General features: G+C 50.2%; 1 protein-coding gene across 1 annotated transcript in view; it reads right to left on the bottom strand.

Moving 5' to 3' along the window:
• Positions 1 to 20,463, bottom strand: part of LOC8029042 (protein 5NUC-like) — a 46,545-nt gene that overhangs the window by 7,865 nt on the left and 18,217 nt on the right. Inside the window, exons 6-7 of the mRNA XM_029966494.3 lie at positions 4,440 to 4,697; positions 2,121 to 2,279 (exon numbers count right to left, since the gene is read on the bottom strand). Of these exons, the coding sequence (XP_029822354.2) occupies positions 2,121 to 2,279; positions 4,440 to 4,697 (417 nt within the window). The remainder of the gene's footprint in view (positions 1 to 2,120; positions 2,280 to 4,439; positions 4,698 to 20,463) is intronic.

The following is a 20,463-nucleotide window of genomic DNA, read 5'->3' on the forward strand; positions in this document are numbered from 1 at the left end:
GCGAGCACCTACAAACAAATTTGGTTCTTGTTTCTTCATTTTGGGTGCAGTATTTCTTAATTTAGAGTAATTTATCTAAGTGGATTAAAAATAATGTGCTCCATTAAATTATGTGTCTAAAGCTAAAAGTACTGAAAAAATGATAACCCAATTAAACTTCATACTTTGCAATATTCTACTGGTACTGCGCGCCTGTATAATTTATATAGCGTACTTGGCCGAGGTTATGCATAATAAAATACACGCTGTCAATGAACCAGGAGGGTTTTTATCAAATAAACAAATAAAAATTCGTAAGTAAACTCCCTCATATTTTCATACTGCAAAAATATGAAAGGCAGATGACTGGAAGGGTTTGTGTGAATGATGCTATTAGACATTGTTCATGTTACAAATTTTTCTTGTATTGCTATCTTGAATTTTTTTTTTTTTTTTTCTAGAGATTTTCGTCGTTGGCTGCAGAGCAATATGTAAGGGTGACAAGGACTCGCCAGGCAGAGCAGATCAGCCTCGAATGTTGCGGGACTGACTTTTGAAGAGGGTATATTCTGGCCTTGCGACACGGCGCATTGTCCTGTTGGAAGATTCCAGTTCCGGTGGGGAAGACAGAAGTCATGAAGGGGTGCAACTGGTTAGAAGTGACATTAACAGAGTCCACAGCTTTCATAGTGTGCTTTACAACAACCACCGCGGTCACAGGGATGCCCATGAGAACGCCCCCCAAAACTTGATAAATACCACCAGAACCGGCCACCATCAGCAGATGGTAGATGACGTGTCTCGCTCATTCCCATAGTGTGGGGATGGTCATAATGGTTTGGCTGATCAGAGAATTTGGCCTTTATTTTACAGGGAATGCAAACGCTTTTTGGGTAAATACGATGGTGATGCATACACTATTTTCTTTTATATGTGCGCTGGAGGTAAAGTGCGTGCGAACTCGCCTGTATCGCGTGGTGAAAAATCCACTTTTATTTTACTGACCTAGCAACACAAGAGCTGCCTAACATGAAGCGACTGCACTACAGTGAACAAGGATTGGTATTCTGGAAGAAATCTATCCGCCGCTCCCCTAGACCTAATTAAGAGCTCCATCAAGTCAACAACAACATACATAATGTTCATGTTTGTGACGCAACGCTCGGCTGACGTAGCCGAACGCCACGCGAGCCGAACGCCGCGTCAGCGTTCTGCTGGGGCTCCGACAATTCGCGTTAGGCGCTGTCTCTTTCGCTCACAGTGACCGTGGCGTCGGCAGTTGTGTCGGTGAAAGCGAATTATTGAACGAGCACGGCCTCCGACGATCCGCTTTCGGCGCTGTCTCTTTCGCTCACGGTGACCCATTTAACACTAGTCCCAGCCAAGCGGTGACGCAGCACTCCTCTTCAATTTATGCCACGCACTCAATGGAAACAGGTGACGCAAAGAATCTTGTCCACAAACTTTCTGTTGGGTAAACACTTAAAGGAACGCTAACACCCCCTCCCTCCCCCCCCCCCTCCCCCCCAAAAAAAAATATATATATATATATATTTTTAGGCGACTTATTCTGGTGTCGGAAGACTACCCAATCAATATTTTGCTACAGTGTCACGTATATTTTAATTAAGTCAAAATACGCAACTGCTCGAAACCGAAATCGAAACTGGACTGAGGCGGAAGAAGAAATATAGAGGAGGAATAAGATACCGAAAATCACTTTATTGTCTAACTTTTTTTTTTTTTTCAATCAACATATTTGCGGTTTTTTAGAAGTCACAAAAAATCTGTGCCATATTTTTTGTCCATTTCTAGTATTGAGTGTGTGCCTTCGATGACCCAAGACTTTGATTCTCTTTGGTGGTTGTGTCTAAACCATAGAAAATGGCACGGGACCATGGAGAAGAGAGTGAGCGCGACTCAAACCGGCCAGTTCTCGATCGGCGGTTTTGGGGTGGAAAGAAAACGAATTTCGAGCCGCAAATTGTGTTCTGGGTAGTTGGACTCTCATATGTCATCTACAAATAAAAACCTTGGCAAGCATAAATACCCTCTCAGTGTCCCTTCAATGGAAAACAAGCTGGACAAAGTGCCCCCGATACTCTGCTCTCCTTGACATCAGAGATCCCATAAAGTCATACCTGAGACCTGGAGAAAGGCTCCCACCGGGTCGTCGTACCAGGTGAACTGCGAGACACTGAAATCGAACATCTTCCACAACTGAGCTCCGCTCATCGTGAGCACGACGAGCGTGCTTTCGAAGGGCATTGCGGACATCATGTTTTCCCTGCGGATGGCACCTGTACAGGTAAAATGCAGTGTCGGGCTCACCGGCATACTGTCTGTGCCTAAGAATGGCGAAAGCGTAGCTCAAATCGTGTCTGCGACATAGCGGGATCCGCTGTGCAATTTATTTCATTTTATTTATTTTTTCTTGTCTATTTTTTTAATGCGGGTATTTACACGTTACACGAATTGCTTTTGCCAAACCTTGGCCGGAGCATGTTACACCTATGCCAAATATTTGTAGAGCATTTACACGTCATTTGGTCAGAAAGCCGGGATCTACTTTTATATGGAAAGAACGAATAATTAGCTTTCTCGGACCTCTCTTTGTTAAAAAATCCTATAGAGCTCGAAGCCTTGAGTCCAGATGGGCATCCTCATACCCAAAGATTGAGACAGGTATGACTCTACTTGTACTTGCATACAAAAACGGTTGCTTCGGTTTTCCTGAAGCTATGCAATCTGCAGTTTCGCCATTTTAATGTTGACAAAGGACTATTTTATTGATGTGTTCATATGGACGCTCCTAAAATACGCTTGGTAACAAGGCAAGTTTTACAGGCTTTTTGTGATTATACTTCCATTCAATCATATTTGTTTACTTTGAGCAATTCGTCGGTATCACGTGTTCCCCTCATCCCTATCCATGCCTAGCTCAGGCAGGCCGTGGGCGCCACCATGACGGGGCGCGGCACGCGGATGCGAGAGGAGGCCGCGTGCCCATGAGGGCGGTGCTCGCTCGTCCTCGGGTGACTTCTACGGGACACCCTTCGAGACCATTCATACTTGGACGCCTGCGCCCCTCGAGGGAGCAAACCTACAACCGTTAAACTAGTCAACCTCGGGTGTGTTCATTTCCCATAGGCTACAAAGCGGGCCCAAACAACGGCCGGGGTCTGTCGTCGAAGGAGGGCATTGCTTACACGGCGCTCTGTTCCTTTTGGCCTTTCTCCTTTCCGAGAGTGTCACCGGTGACCCTGTCAATTAAGGCAACGCTGATACTGTGGACTCTATCGAGAGTAAAGCGTGGTAGTGTAACAGTAAATAAACACGTTTTTCACGGGCACACTGGCAGACTGCCTGGTATACCCCACGGAGAAACCCACAATATTTACTGTATTTTGTAGCAGCTAGGTTAAGAAAAGCAGGACAAGCCACTCCCGCGAAGCCGTCCACTCTACAATTAGGCAGTGCCCACGCTGGAGAGGAGGCGAGGATAGACCAGCACCTCCTAGAAACTAAGGCCGTGGCGCTCTTCTGAACCTTAGTAACGCGTTGTATATTACGTTTATATTATATACAGGGTGTCACAAAAGAAAATTTACACGGTCTTTTTTACCGCAAAAATAAACTAGGCATCGCCGAACGCTCATTCTCCGCCCAAAGGTAGAGCTAGAGGTCACAACCAGATGCCAAAATTTCAGCCCGATCCGATATCTGAATCAAAAGTTATAAGGGATTTTCTGAAAATTTCAATGGGAAAATGGAGCCCATTTTTGCCCGTTTTCGGTTTCTGGTGCCATAGAGCCCCATGTGTTCTCCGTCCGCCGCCATTTTCCCATTGAAATTTTCAGAAAATCACTTATAACTTTTGATTAAGTTATCGGATCGGGCTGAAACTTTGGCATCTGGTTGTGACCTCTAGCGCTACCTTTGGGCGGAGAATGAGCGTTCGGCGATGCCTAGTTTATTTTTGCGGTAAAAAAGACCGTGTAAATTTTCTTTTGTGACACCCTGTATATAATAAATTGTACAAGACTGCGCTTTTGAAAGGTATATTAATGTCGGATACACGCGCATGAACAGTATCGCGCCGCTGGACAGGAAAAATATTTTTTTCACGTCGATACCAGATATTTTCTCACGTAGTTGCGCCATGGTCTTCCTTCTCCGACATTGTGACGTAACCACTCGGAGCGCTACGTCCTTCTTTCTAAAAGGTGTCGGATATAGGCTCGCCTCCTCTCCCAGCGTTCGCTCTGCTAAGTGGAAATGGCCGAGGGCTTCGCAGTAGGAGATTCCTGAACTACATTTCCTTCGGATGAATAATCGAGACATGGAGTAGCATCGTGACTCCTCAGGATTTGGGTATTTTCTAACTCGAGCTGTAAGGTTATTTTGAGACGCTAAGGATTAGACTATTACACGCTAAGAAGACACATTGCATAAATCACCCTGTGGAATGGACCACTTGGTAATGCCGGCGTTTACGACAGCAGCATTCACGTCGGACCAGGCGTGCGGAATGGCGCTTTTCCGGTTGGCGTAGTGGGCGAGGAAGGCATCTGCGATGAGGTTGGCCATGTTGCACTCTTTGAGGCGGCACACTTTGTGAGATGCTTCGAGCAGAACTTTAGTGAATCCGATGCACTCCTTGCTCGCTTTCTCCACTTGTTTCTTGTACACCGTCAACATCTTGATCATTAGTCTATCTAAAGTGAAAAACAGGGGCACATGAATCAAGTCGGAGGGACATTTTTGTTTCCCCGCAGTGAGAACCGATTATATCTGAATGTTAAATCGACCATGTCTTTCCGTGTTTTTAGATACTAGTTTCGGAATAATAATTTAAATATAGAAATAAACTCGAAGTTAATTTCACGTTAGAGGACACTTCGCGGAAGTGAGACCGTATCAAAAGGGATGAATCGAAAAACACCCGCCGATGGCCTGCTCTTCCGGCGTCCGAAAACGGTCGGAAGCACAGGTCCGCGACTGCCCATATATACTAAAAGGTAGCGCAAACCATTGTCTGAAATGGGGAAGAGAAATTTCCTCACGCCCATGCCCTTTCCTTCTCAAAAGTTCTCTTTCCCCTCGCTTCAATTGGATCAGGCGCGACACGTGACCGTTGTCTTCCCATGATCCCGCGCGATTCGGTGGTCCGCTAGAAACCAACGCCATCACTGGGCGAGGTGTAGCGGTGGCTCCGTTGCTTACAGCACGACCGTTTTTTTCTTAGAGCGCAGCTCTCAGGCGCCCGTTTCCGGCTTGAATGGCGTCGCCGTCGCCGTCGGCGTAACCGCGCGGTGCATTATGGGTAAATTTCCCCGCTAAATTTAGCGGAAAAATTTCTCCGCGAAATATGGCGGAAAAATTCCCCGCTAAATCTAGCGAAAACATTTCCCCGCTAAATCTAGCGGAAAAATTTCTCCGCGAGATATAGCGGAAAAATTTCCCCACTAAATCTAGCGGAAAAATTTTCCCGCTAAATCTAGCGGAAAGATTTCAACGCTAAATCTAGCGAAAAAATTTCCCCGCTATTTCTAGCGGGAATATTTCCCGCTAAATCTGGCGGAAAATTTTGTTCACTAAATCTAGCCGAAAAAAAAATTTCTCTGGGGGTCACGTGACCCCCCCCCCCCGCGAGGTTACGTGATACCCCCAGGTCACGTGACCTCGAGGAGCCACGTGACTCCCAAAGGTCACGTGACCCTTCCTCCAGGTCACGTGACCCCACCCCCCGACGTCACGTGACCCCCCCCCCCCTCGAGAACACGTGACCCTCAGTACCCTTCCCTCCTCCTCCTCAAGAGCTGCGCTCTAATTCGGCGTTACAGGGAGTTGTAAACGGCTTTCACTTTTTTTTTTTTTTTACTACGACCTTGGAGACAACACGATGCCATCATGCTGCGCTGTGGATTCCACAAACAGCGCGTTTTTCTAAAAATGAGTCCAGTGCCCCTTTAAGCAATTTAGCTAGTGCAGTAGAACCGCTAGCCTGGGGTCTTTAACGTGCACCACGCAGTAGTGATACACGACCGCACGCCGGTACGATGCTCATCCAGATCGAAACGGGCAGGGTTGGGGATTGAACCCAGAATCCCTGGGTTCTGCAGCGCGAGCTTTCGCTCCACGTGCTCCGAGCTGGTGTGCGCTAGCCCACACGGCCACCGATCTCCAATTCTCTATAATCCGTCGTATGCAATAGAAAACAAGTACGGCCCGGCCCGGCACGCCGACGCGCGCCTACGCCCGCCTGGTGGGCATCGCTCAGACATGGTGGCAGGGGGGCGTGACGCAGAAGGAGGGCAAGGAGGATTGCCCTCGATGGAAGGGAGGAAAATGCGGCTGCAGTAGGGTAACGGTATTCTCATAGGCTGCAGTAGAGTTCCTGTGTAGGCTTTCTACGGGAGCCAGAGTTAAGCGCGATCCAAACCAACGCTTCTTTTTGCGCCTGTAGGTCGTGCGGCTGCGGATGTGACGCATTTTCGTGACGTCGTGCCGCTTCTTCGCTCCTTCCGGGCGCGCACAAGAAAGTTGGTTGATTTCAACTTCTTCTCAACGCGCACAAAAACGCGCGGTGACGTAGTAGGGCGCTCCTGTGTCCCGGCCAATCGGTGGAAGGCAAGCTAGTTCCGGCTCCGCGTTTCTCACCGTCTGGCTGCCCTCTCCTCCCTCCCTTTTATTCTCTTCCAACATGACAACGCGATCTCTCTCTCTCTCGCCGTCTGGCCGGCCAGTCTGTCGCAGTTGCACCTTGCTTGTGCGCTCGTGCCTGCGTGCGCGCGTGCGCGCTCGCCCGAAGTTTTGCCCGTCCAAACCAAAGCGCACGGTTCTGACTCAGGAAGCGCGCCCGGAAACAGCAAAAACGCCACGAAATGCGTCACATCCGCAGCCGCACGACCTACAGGCGCAAAAAGAAGCGTTGGTTTGGATCACGCTTTACGCATCTGTGCACTTGCCGCCCGCCGCTATTCGCCGAGATTCGATCACGTGGGGAGCAGACTCAAATGCCGTGCAGGAAAGTAAACGTTGCACGGCGTACGTTCCCTTGCTTTTGAGCGCGCCGCGCGCCCCGAACCCGTGGCGCCGCTATTCGCAGAATTGAGTCACGTTAGGAGCAGAGTTCCCATGCTGTGCAGGAAAGACGGCGCTACGGGGATGAACGCGCATCTCTGGCTCCCTAGGGAGCCTATACAGGAACTCTAGGCTCCAGTGACTCCGCGCGATATCTTTCACAGCACTGCATATTTATGCGCGACTTTTATACAGAGGTTCGACTCATACCAGAATATAGACGCTTTACACACGCGCCAAATTACAGCCGCCATAACTGACCTTCTCTTGTCTTACCGAGATGCCGAGAAACTGAAACGGTAGTTGACGATCCTCTACAAAGGCCGATGCTTTAGAAAAGGACACAGTTGAATCTAATATGGCAATAACCTGGCCTGCTATGGTAATGATGAAGTGAAATAAACGGAATAAGAGGAAACAAAAACTGAAGGTCAGTTATGGCGGCGTCCATGCACAGCTGCTGCAAAGCGTCTATATGGTGGTAAACCATATCTTTGGCACTCAGAGATCGAAGACGACGAAGTGAAAAAGAGAAGATTAAGAGCTTGTGCGTCGAATCAACATGGGAACAATATGCCAGATCGCATCGGTTGCAGCTTGTATTTAGTGTAAATAGAAGTTTGCTTGAACGTAACCACTGACGACTACCAGAGGTCCCTACATTGGTGCCGAAACCCGGGAGGAACGACTGAACGAAGGGAACCTGGTTTTTACAGCAACTTTCCATCAAGCCAAGACAGAGCGCTCGACGATCATGGACGTCCTCAAGAAGAAACGGAAGTCGCATCGGATGCAAGTGACACGACTTGTTGGTGAGGCTGACATGTTGCTACTCTCAGCTACGCCGAGCGTCAACGACCTCAAGGTTCTAATCGAGCGTATTCATCTGGCCCGCGACCAACTGAACGACGTGGACGCGGCGATCGAACCTCTGATCACAGGGCAAGATGCAAAAGCAGAGTTAACTCATGGGATAGAATATTCAGACAAGATCGTCACATACCTCACCAAACTCAAAGCAAAGATGAAGAGCGCGGAGGGCAGCCACCCAGCAAGGGGACCATCGAACGAAGATTGGAACGGAAGATCTTCGGGTGACAGCAAAGATCAAACTTCCAAAATTGAAACTGATCCGATTCAACGGGCACCTAAAGTACTGGCAACCCTTCTGGCATCAATTCGATACCGCCATTCATCAAAATCCGGAACTCACGCCATCAGAAAAGTTTAACTATCTGAGATCAGCGCTGACCAGCGATGGAGCAGCCGCCATCGGTGGATTACAGCCGACCGCTGAGTGTTACGCGGACGCCATGGACCTGCTGCAGCAGCGGTTCGGGAAGCAAGAGACGCTTATCCAGCACCACACGGAAGGTCTCATGGACATACAGCCAGTGCCACTGCAACGGAACACCCGAACCCTACGGCGTTTATACGACACTCTACTGGCGCACATCAGAGGCCTTAGAGCGTTGGGGATGGGCGAAGAGGCATATGGGGCTATGCTCTACAAAGTTCCTTTGCGAGTGCTACCGAGAGATATCACTCTCGATTTCAACGGGAAGATGTCGGCGGAGGAGACCGGAAATGCCAACGCCGCAAGGGCATCAATGACAGACGCCAGTTTGGAATCCGCCCCACAGCAAGTCCACCTGAGGGCTCTGCGGTCTCTCCTCGACTTCCTACGCATCGAGGTGGAGAGCCGCGAAAGGACATCAAAACACCAGCTGGAAGACGTCGTCGGTAAGCCCAGAACTCCTTCTCTGACGCATGATTCTAAAAAGAGGCCAACGATCAACGCCAGGACTCGCAGCTCTACCGCGGCGGCATTGCACGGTAGCGTGGACGGCTTAGAGTGCTTCCTTTGCAAATCAAAAGCGCAGGGAACACCGGAATGTAACGCGAGAATCGGGCTAACGGAGAGGAAGCGTACGTTGCAAGCAGACCGGAGGTGCTTCAGCTGCACAAATGCCAATCACATGAGAAGAATATCTCGAGGAGCGCCCAGCTGCGGCAAATGTCGAGGCAGGCACGCGTCCACCATGGTGCGACCCGAATTACGCGCCGGGACGAACGTCCACCAGATCGAATGAGACGGAACCGAAGGGCCCGGCACCGGTCGCTCTGCATGTACTTGCTAGGAACAGCAAGCCGACAGTGCTCCTACAAACGGTTACCGTGTGGGCAGAAGGTACAAACAGAAGGAAACTTGGCCGTATTATTTTCGGCAGCGGCTGTCAGTGCTCCTTCATAACTGAAGAACTGTCTAAGCGACTGGACTGCAAATTGCTCGGGACAGAGATCCTCATAATCGGCGTGTTCGGGGACGAAAGCACTGAACGTACGTTTCGCAGGGTTCAGGTGACTTTGCGAGATTAACCTACACCAAAAGATATGATATCGGCGCTCTCGAGACACCTACCATATGTGAGCAGGACCTTCCGAGCCCAGATGAAGCCATCGTGGCAACATTAGAGGAACTCTGCTGTCCCTTGGGAGACAACATGAGCGGACTGGAACAACGCGGCGTCGACATTCTGCTGGGATCATACCACTACTGGGGGTGTATCACAGGATGAATTCACCGACTAAGCGGATGCCTGACTGCAGTAAAAACTGCATTCGGTTGGGCGATCCAGGGACGGACAGGCTCGGAATCGACCATCGTGAGTTGCTCCCAGGCGATCGTGCTAATAGCAACGCTGCAGGATATAGAAACCACATCAGTTTGCCGTCATTTCTGGGAGCTCGAAAGCGTGTGAGTTACCGACCTGCCAGTAGAATATCCCTCGGACAGCGCCGTCCTCGGACAGCGCCACTTCGTATCTACCAAGACCACTGGTAGATACGAAGTGGGCCGTCCTTGGAAATCGGACGTAAGGCTGGAAGACAACGTGAAGGTGGCAAGAAGGAGGATGGAGAATCTGCGTAAGAAGTTGACCAAAAATCAAAATCGCCTACAGAAATATGACGAGGCCATTCGGCAATACCAAGACAGCGACATGGCGGAGAGGGTCGATGAAAAAACAGAGAACGAAGGTGCAGCCCCACCAGGCTGCTCTCCGCGAGAACAGCAGCACAACAAAACTTAGGATTGTGTTTGACGACTCCTCTCACGGCGCAAACTGTAAATCCCTGAACGAAAACTTGGAGAGTGAACCGAACATCAATTCAGATCTCGTCGCCCTACTTCTGAGGTTTAGGACGCACCCAGTAGCGTTAGTGGCGGATGTGGAGAAGGCTTTCCTGCAGATCGGAATCAGGCGGAGGATCGTGACGCCACTGCGGTTCCTCTGGTACAAAAAACCGCCGATCCCAAATCAACCGGTACTAGAGATAGAGACCTGGCGAATGACGAGGGTGACTTTCGGCGCAACGTCAAGCCCGTTCCTTTTGGCGGCTACCTTGCGGCACCATTTCGCGGCGAAAATTAAGCAAGTCCGTGTATGTTGATGACCTGTTGACCGGAGTGAGGAACGAAGACGAGGCTAAGAAGTCGTACGCCGAGGCGAACGAGGTGTTTAGGCAGGCCGGTATGAGACTTCACAAGTGAGGTTAAAATAGCGCATCACTAGCGGAGGTGTTCGAGGAGGACGGCGCAGACCAAAAACCACTCGTACAAGTCGCGGGCGTGCTCGAGGTGCTCAAAGTGACTTCGGAACCCAAACAGGACTGTCTCATGTTTTCGCCGGAGCACGTGATGCAGACTGCTCGCCACTAAGAAAATACGAAGCGCTTCGTACTGCAAATGACAGCTTGCCCTTACGACCCTCTGGAATTCTTGTCACCCTTCGTCGTGAGAGCCAAGATCCTGTTCCAGGAAATCTAGAAACTAAACCTCGACTGGGACGATGTGCTAATAGATCACCTGCAAGACGAGTGGACCGGGTGGTGCAGCGAACTTGTCGAGGTAAAAAGGGTCAAGATCCCAAGGTTTTGCGACGACAGATTGCTCGGCAAGGTGACCCACCGAGCATTGCATATCTTCGCCGACGCCAGCACCGCTGCCTATGGAGCCATGGTGTACCATCGCACTACCGACGAAACAGGAGCGACGGCGACGACGTTATTGCTCGCAAAAGGCGGAGTTGCACCCCACGCTGGCGAGATTAGAACTGATGGCCAGCTTGATCGCGTCAAGGTTGTCCAAATACGTTCAAACCTGCCTTGAGATTGAGATGAAGGACATTCACTTCTGGACGGATTCAATGATCACGCTTTACTGGATCAGGGAAGAGGCCTCCCGATGGAAGCTGTTCGTCAAGAAACGAGTGCAAGAGATCCAGAGCAATTGCGAAGGCGCGACGTGGCACCACTGCCCGGGAAAAGAAAATCCCGCTGACCTCATGACACGAGGTCTGACCGCATTCCAGTTGGTCTCCAGTTCACTGCGGTGGTCGGGGCCGAGTTGGTTTCCACTGCCAGCGACAGAATGGCCCTAGGAAATGTGCCGAGAACTCCCTCGAGACGCCCTAGAGAGTTGATCGATACCTTGCGATTCAGCTCTGCTTCAAGGATCAACAGAACAACGGCTTTAATTTTTCGATTCCTCCACAACGCCAGGTCAACTGAAAGACGAACGGGGCCACTGACAGCCGAGGAGATCGAGGCAGCGCGAACTCACTGGATAAAAGAGGCGCAGCGTTCGGCGTTCGCTACCGAGCTTCGCTGCGCGACCAACGCTACGAAGACCCCGCCTAGTTCTCATCTCCCAGAATTCGTCACTTCCATCGATCAGCTGGGACAACTTCGCATTCGAAGTCGCATCCAGTCTGTCAACATGACGTATGACGAACGAAACCCTATCGTCCTGCCCAAGCAGCATCGATATTCTACTTTGCTGGCAAACGACGCGCACCGACACCTGCTGCACGCGGGAATCAGGGATACTCTCGTGCAGCTCTGTAACCATGCATCCTGCGGGGCCGAGAGCTGGTGAAGAAAGTGGTGCGTGCGTGCGTAACCTGTCAGCAATTTAGCGCGACCCCCACGAGTTTCTCCACCAGACCCTTGCCGGATACTCGGACAACACGAGCGGACCCTTTCGAGGTATAGTCGGCACGGACATTGCGGGCCCCCTCTATGTCAAGGGCAAGGACCTCACATGCAAGCCCTACGTGGTGCGGTCCACATGTGCGGTCACGCGGGCTGTGCACGTGGAGTTGGTTCCAAACCTGTCGACCCTGAGCTTTCTCTTCGCCTTCCGTCGATTCGTATCGCGCCGAGGGCTGTGCTGTGTAATTTATTCCGACAATGCCTTGACCTTTAAACGAGGATCTAAGGAACTCACGGAACTGTGCAAGACGTTGCGCCACCCAGACGTGGTCAACCACTTTGTGAACGCGGGTATCCAGTGGAAGTTTATTGTCGAGAGAGCCCCATGGGGTAGGGGGGGGGGGGGGGGAGGTTTTTGCGAGAAGCTTGTGCGCTCGGTAAAGGTGTCTAAGAAAAGTTATCGGAAGGGACTGTCTGGACACAGAGGAATTGACCACCGTTCTGGTTGAGGTGGAGACCGTGTTGAATTCGCGGCCATTAACGTTTGGGCACGACGGGATCGGAGAGGGCGACCCGCTCACGCCGGCCAGTTTCCTAATTGGGAGGCGGCTGACGGCACTTCCGTTGGGGGGTGGGGACACGGTCGCTTCCACACCGGAAGAGCTTCGCGTGCTCTGGCGGCAGCGAAAACAACTGCTTAACCGATTTGGGGGGGCAAGGAGGGAAGAGTACCTTCGAGAACTGAGATCAGCGTACGTGACTCAGAACAGGCAGTCTGCGCCGCTGAGAGAGGGTCAAATTGTTCTGTTGAAAGAGCCGCTTCCACGCCTGCTGTGGAAGCTCGGCCGAGTGCAAAGAGTGTTCCTCGGCCGAGATTCTCGGATCCGGTAGTGTGAGATCCGAGTGCATCGCGGCACCATTTTGCGAAGGCCAGTGCAGCTTGTATATCCGTTGGAGTTAACGAAAGTTTAGAATGGACTCCCATCCATTCGGTGGGGAGTGTGGTGGAACGTTTAAGTGGTTCGGGGTAAACCATATCCCTGGCACTCAGAGATCGAAGACGACGAAGTGAGAAAGAGAAGATTAAAAGCTCGTGCGTCGAATCAACATGGGAACGACACGCCAGATCGCATCGCTTGCAGCTTGTATATAGTGTAAATAGAAGTTTGCTTGAACGTAACCACCGACGACTACCAGAGGTCCCTACAGTAATAATGCCGAATACCAAACGCCCGAGATTTATCTCTCAATAAAAAAGAATAATCTCATAACGTTAGTCGACTTTGTGTTGTATCTTCTAGCTAATTACTTTCCGGTCACTTCGCCTTCTTCTGTCCTTTGCCCTTTCTACTTCCTCTTCTTTACCAAAAAGATTAAACAGAGTCTCGTGGCAGCTGCGCTCAAGTGTGGTCGTTCCATTCCGGGTCTCCAGACACCACATCCTTTCTGGCGACGAAGATGGAGGGATTCGGACTCAAGCCGCCTCCAGACTTCTTGAAGAAACCAGGGACTCCGGATATTCCCTGGGAGCGATGGCTTTCGCTGTTTGAATGTATATGGGTGCATCTGGTGCCCATGCACTGCCCGTGAAACGCCGCCGATACATGCTCCGCCACTGTCTGGGAATAGAGGGTCAGCGGGTCTTTGACAACCTGCCTTCTTCCCGCGCTGTCGCTTTGCCGTCGCCAGCAACGACGTCAGCGGCAGCCACTTCTGCAACGACGTCAGCGGCAGCCACTTTTGGACCGCTGACAACGAATGTCTACCAAGACGCTGTCGACGCCCTCAGCGCGCACTTCAAGAGGTCGTGCGACGTCAGCCTGGAGCGTCACCGCTTCCGTCGGCGCCATCAACAGCCTGGAGAGTCCTTGTCTGATTACCTGACCGCGCTTCGAGACATGGCAGTTCCGGCCAACTTCGGTTCTCAACAGGACGAAAACATTCGGGAACAGTTCACGGCTGGAGTGCTTTCTACTACAATTCGGGAACGGCTGTTCCTTCCTGGATAGCACCCTTCCCTTCGAGCAAGTGGTGAAAATCGTCCTGAACATCGAAAGAGTCAAGGCCGAAGCCAAAGAGATAACCGTGACTACAGAAAAGCAACTCGCATGGAACGCACGCCGCCGAGACCGTCGACTACTGACATTCACGTGGAGCTTCGTCCTCCCGTCAATTAGCGGGGCAGACCTTTCCACCGCGTCACGGTAAAAAGGTCTGCCTTTCCACCGTGACGCTCGCAATTTCAGCAACAGTCACGTGAGTGCGTCCCTTTTGCCAAAAGTAGACCTGGCTATCGCGCTCCAAGGTACAACGACCAGCAATCGACTCCATCCACTGCGTTTGGACAGCCGCGCCGAGCATTTCAAGCACAAACACGTAAGCGGCGTGAAACCTATCGCGACGGTCGATCATGTGCGAATTGTGGATTCGGGGTGGACCGCTGTCAGAGCTGCGACACGTGTCCAGCACGAGGAAAGACTTGCAACGGTTGCAGTCGTATCGGACACTTCCAGCGCGTGTGCCGCAGCAGGCACCGACCTGTCCACCGTCAAAGTCACGTGCGAATCCACAAAATCTTTTCCGACGAAGAGGATGACGAGACACAGGTTTGCTATGTAGCTACGACTTCCCGGATGGGAATTTACATCAACGTAAGTGTCTACGGTAGACCACTTACGTTTCTCTTGGATACCGGCTCGTCAGTGTCCATCGTCGAAAAGGAAGTCTTTCAAAAGTATTTCAGAAATGACGCAAAGATTATTCCACCGCCGGTAACTCTCCTCATCTACTCCCGGCAACGTATTGAAGTCCTGGGAGCGTTCAACACACAGTCACGTTCAAGGAGCGTTCAGCCAGGATTATGTTTTATATAGCGAATACCGGCACATCGTTGTTGGGAATGGATGCCGTAAAAGCTCTGAATCTTCAGATTCAAGGATCAACAATGAGCTGCCTCTATACGGAAACTGAGGACTCTACAGAAGCCTCCGAACAGCGCCCTGAGAGTGTCGTGCCTTTTGACCCATTATCTTCGGGTCACAGCTCGACAGGAGCTTCTGAACATCAAAATGAACGGACGACACTACCTACAACCGTACCTTCACGGGCCTCAGAGCGAGACGTGTCGTCGGACTCCAACAAAGCTGCGTGGATGTCCTGTCTTCAACCCCAGGAATCTGCAGCTACATCCGATGGACTTCTGACGCAAGTTGCTCCTCCAGGTCGTGAGAACATGGCGAGACTCCCACCAGCATTACCGGGCCTTCCAACGTCCTTGAAGGAATACAGTCACCTCTTCTCTCCCGAGCTGGGTCACGTGAAGGACTACACTCACAAGGTGAAGATCCGAAAATCAGTGCAGCCCGTGCAGCATAAAATGCGTTGCATTCCATTGATGGCGCGGAAGCCTGTGACTGAAGAAATCAAACGCCTTGAGGCAGCGGGAGTTATTGAGCGCATAAGTGCCTCAGAATGGGTGTCACCCACTGTTGTGGTCCAGAAGAAAGATGGATCAATTCGGAAGTGTGTGGACCTTCGTGAAGCTAATAAGGCTGTCGTTATTGACAGTTACCCTCTTCCTCATGTTGAGGAGCTTCTTAATGCGCTGCACGGCGCGAGACGTTTCTCTAAATTGGACTTGGCGTCAGCTTACCATCAGGTCACACTACACCCTGACAGCCGAGACTTAACCGCGTTTATAACGCACGAAGCTTATTCCGTTTCAAGAAAGTTTGTTTTGGTCTCGCTTCTGCTCCAGCTACCTTCCAGCAGATGATGGCAACGATTCTAGGAGGATGCGAAGGGGTCTTGTGTTACCTGGACGACGTCCTAGTCTTTGGTAGGACTAGAGAAGAACACCTGGAGCGATTGCGCCGTGTCCTCCAGCGAATCGCTGATGGTGGACTCAAACTTAACAACAAGTGCGTTTTTGACGTTGCCGAACTTTCATTTTTAGGCCATCATGTCAGCGGCGAAGGAATCGCCCCACTTAAACAAAACGTAGACGTCATCAACGCAGCTCCCATCCCAACAGATATTTCGCAACTTCGATCATTCCTTGGGATGGTAGAATACTACAGCCGTTTTGTTCCTCGTCTAGCCGCAGAAGTAGAGCCCCTGCGCAAGTTCTTGAGAAAAGACATTCCATTCATTTGGGATACCGAAGCTGACACCAGCTTCAAGAAAATCAAAACAATGCTATCTTCAGCAAGGGTTCTCAAGATGTTTGACCCCAGTCTTCCCATTATCGTATCCACCGATCCGTCTGGATACGGGCTTGGTGCCGTGCTCCAGCAGCGCAATGGGAATGAAGTTCAGACCATCGCTTTCGCCTCTCGCACACTAACAGCAGCAGAGAGAAAGTATTCGGTGGGTGAAAGAGAAGCACTGGCATGCCTGTGGGCATGTGAGCGGTGGCACAACTACCTGTGGGGCCGCCGTTTCACCCTTCGGACGGACCATCAAGCCTTAATGACGCTGCTAGCAACACGGAGTACAGGCCATCGAACCCTCCGAATTACGAGATGGTCGACCCGTCTCCTCTGCTACAACTTTCAAGTCGAGTTTCAACGCGGAGCGGAAAATCAGGTCACCGACGCACTTTCTCGCCTCCCTCAGCCTGAGGATGAAGGCGGTACCGAATTTGACAAAGAAATAATTTCCTTCATTGCATTGCAGAACGAATGCATCACCAAGCTGCAGCTTCAAGAAGCTACAGCCAATGACTCGGTTTTGTCTGCTGCCATGACATACATCTGCGTGGCCTTCAAGACGGAACTTGTCTTCCGAGCTCATCCCTTTCTATGAGCTTAAAGATGACCTTGCCGTGGATGATGGCATTCTTTTGAGGGATGAGCGGTTCGTGATCCCTCAAGAGCTGCAAGGCATTCTCATCGCCAAGGTGCACGAGGGGCACACCGGGATCGTCAAAACCCGTACGAGGCTCCGAGAGCTCTACTGGTGGCCGAAAATGAACGCTCAAGTGGAGAACGTCATTCATGCTTGTGACATCTGCCAAGCGGCCGACAAAAGCGCGAAGACCTTTTCCACTCCGCTTCAACCAGTGCCTTTCCCTGAGCGACCGTGGTCGAAGGTAGGAATCGACATCGTGGGCCCTTTTGAGCGTGCAGAACCACCATGCCGCTACGCCATAACCCTGGTTGATTATTTTTCGAAGTGGCCAGAAGTGCAGTTTTGTGCAGATGTCACCACCTCAAGGGTAACAAAATTTTTGCATCTGGTATTCTCCAGAGAAGGTTTACCAGAGAGCCTAGTGTCCGACAACGGTCCCCAATTCATTTCTCAACAATTCAAAGACTTCTTAAGTTCTCGTGGAGTCAAACATCATCTGATTTCGGTCTGCTACCCGCAAGCCAACGGGCAAGTTGAGCGTTTTAATAGAACACTCAAGGGTTTCATCCAGTGTGCATCGAGGGAGAAACGGCAGATAAAATCTGCTGTAGTTGATTACCTGGGCATATACAGATGCACACCTCATACGACAACAGGGCTATCTCCTGCTCTGCTACTTCATGGTCGCAAACCCCGAACGCGATTGAACATTCTAGGACTCTCATCGTCAGAGTTTCTTCGTAACCCCTTCGAGGAAGTGCAGCGACTTCGTCGACGTGTTCGACAACAACAAGACAAGACCAAAGCCTACACCGACAGAAGGCGAGGAGCTAGAACACCGAAGTTCAAGGTCGGACAGCTGGTCCGAGTGAAGAAGCCCGAATCTGTTCCGAAAGGATCCTCTGCCTTCAGCAGTCCCTTCCGGATTGTCGAGCGTGTGGGCCGCTGGACATTTCGGCTGGAAGATGGCAGAATATGGAATGCCTCTAAGCTAACGGCAGTTCCAGGACCGGCTTCCTCTGGTTTGGACCCAAGAAACCCGGTACCAACAGGCAAGTTTAGTCAAAGGTCAGCCGACCATCACTAATGGCAACCACCGTCTGCACCATTGGGCTGGCGGAGCCAGCATGACCAGCAGACGCCACGGACATCAGCTGGTTCTCCAACGCCATACGGACAACTGACGAGGTCAGCTTCTCAGCCGCCATCGCCAACTGGGAACCGACCTCTATCGGTACCTCCGCCGGGTCCAGCGGGAGATGTGCCATGGCCAGATCGACCACGGCGGGAACGACGACCGCCCGTGAGGTTTGGGGACTATGTCTCAAGATGAATAACTTTTGGACTTTGTATATGAGCATTTCTATTTCTCTTCGATTTATTTTCGATTTTCTATGTGAATCTTTCTCTTACACTTCCTCTTTATTTTTACCCCTTCAATTACTTTCTTTAGGCTTTGTCTTTTAGTTACTTTCTTAAAATGGGAGGGGGGAAAATGTTGTATCTTCTAGCTAATTACTTTCCAGTCACTTCGTCTTCTTATGTCCTTTGCCCTTTCTACTTCCTCTTCTTTACCAAAAAGATTAAACAGAGTCTCGTGGCAGCTGCGCTCAAGTGTGGTCGTTCCATTCCGGGTCTCCAGACACCACACTTTGCTATAGCGTGTCAATGACCTGTCGTCGCATTCGGTCAATAATTTTCGTTATACGTAAAACCAGAAATCAGTGCCCTAACCGCAAGTGCGTTCTTCTCCTATGGCTGTACCTTGTCTGTGGGCGCTGAAAACATCGTATCCGCTCCGATAATTGCACTGTTTATGGGCAAAGCTCACACGCTCAATTTCTCACAGAGCGTGGTCCCAGCCAATCACCATTATCTGCAGAATGAACCTAACGAATTACCAGGTCCAGATAGTGACTATATTCTCAAAGTATATATGTGCTAAATTCTGCGCATGTTTTAACGCGTTAAGTCGGCGACTGCTTCGTGATCGGAATGGCACAAGTAGAGCAGATCGATGCGATTCGTTGTACCCGTGTGTTTTGTGGACAAACTAGAATCTCAGATCTCGGCGCTTGTTCGTAAACAGTGCGAATTATTGGAATATAGACGCTTTGCAGCAGCTGTGCATGGACGCCGCCATAACTGACCTTCAGTTTTTGTTTCCTCTTATTCCGTTTATTTCACTTCATCATTACCATAGCAGGCCAGGTTATTGCCCTATATTAGATTCAACTGTGTCCTTTTCTAAAGCATCGGCCTTCGTAAAAGATCGTCAACTACCGTACGTTTTAGTTGCTCGACATCTCGGTAAGACAAGAGAAGGTCAGCAAAGGCGGCTGTAATTTGGCGCGTGTGTAAAGCGTCTATATGTTATAGATGAATGTGAAACAATCCGCGCGAGCCAAAGGGATCGAAAGCCCTTTGGAAAAAGCGCATAAACTGGTTTGCAACATATTGAGCTGAGATTTTCCGCAGAGATGGCCAAAAATGATAAACTTAGTGTGCCCAAATAAAAAAAATAAAAGAAGAGCTTATTTAAGTAAAAAAAAAAAAAGAATAAAAAAGGTAAGAGCGTGGATTTGCTGCTTGTGGCAGCCGTCTACGAACAAAAGGCGTCTGATTGGCCCAACGGCCGAAAGATGGAGGCAGGTAAGAGTGAGAGCGAAGACAGTTACAATAGAAAAGGACTCTTTTGAGTGAAATGTGGGGCAGCGTTTTAGGTATAGCGAATTATTTTATTATTTTTACTAATAAAACATCCCGATTGGACACAAAACAAACAAGCGAGGTTTTTTTTGGGGGGGTTATTTTGGTCATGTAAACAGCTGCCGCTATCATCTTAGACGCCAATCAGACGCCTTTTGTTAGCAGATGGGCGCTACAATTCTAAACTAGCTCGTTGGCGTTTCGACTACAATGCATAGGATGTTCAAACTTGTACATAACCATTTCTTCTTCCTCTTTCCTTTATTTATCCATCTCCCAAAAAGCCGGGTAGCGACTTGCCTCTGACTGGAGGCCCACAAATCCTCCTGGCTCCCTCCTTTCTCTTCACCTCGAAATAAACAAACAACAGCTGTAGGTAGCGAATTCAAGCTCTTTATTTTTATCATTTACTCAGGTAAGGTCTTTCTTAATTTTTATAAAAAAAAGTACAATCTTCTGCCACCCCTCTAAAGGATCGTAGCTCGATACGTTAAAAAATAAATTCATTTATGTGGTCCCTTCAAAGGGCATATCGATCCCTTCGGCTCGCGGCGTATTGCATGCTTCGTTTTAGGATGATCTGATGAGCGGAAAGTGTGTGCCGGTACGCCGCCGAGAAAGTGGAATGGCGACAAGTCGGAGTGACGACTGAGGGTGCATCGTGCAACGGCTAAAGTCCTCCAGATTGTACTGGGACACTTTTTCAGTCTGCAGTAACATTCGGGAAGAGTACACAGCGCTGAAAAGTAGCCCGCTTTTTAATGTAAAGTTTGTTTTGTTCTTGAAACAAGAAACATGCGCACACCGAAAGGTAGCTTACTCTTTGAAATCGATATTGCTAAG

This window comes from Ixodes scapularis, unplaced genomic scaffold (assembly GCF_016920785.2).
Source record: "Ixodes scapularis isolate PalLabHiFi unplaced genomic scaffold, ASM1692078v2 PGA_scaffold2__306_contigs__length_199485367, whole genome shotgun sequence".
NCBI lineage: Eukaryota > Metazoa > Arthropoda > Arachnida > Ixodida > Ixodidae > Ixodes > Ixodes scapularis.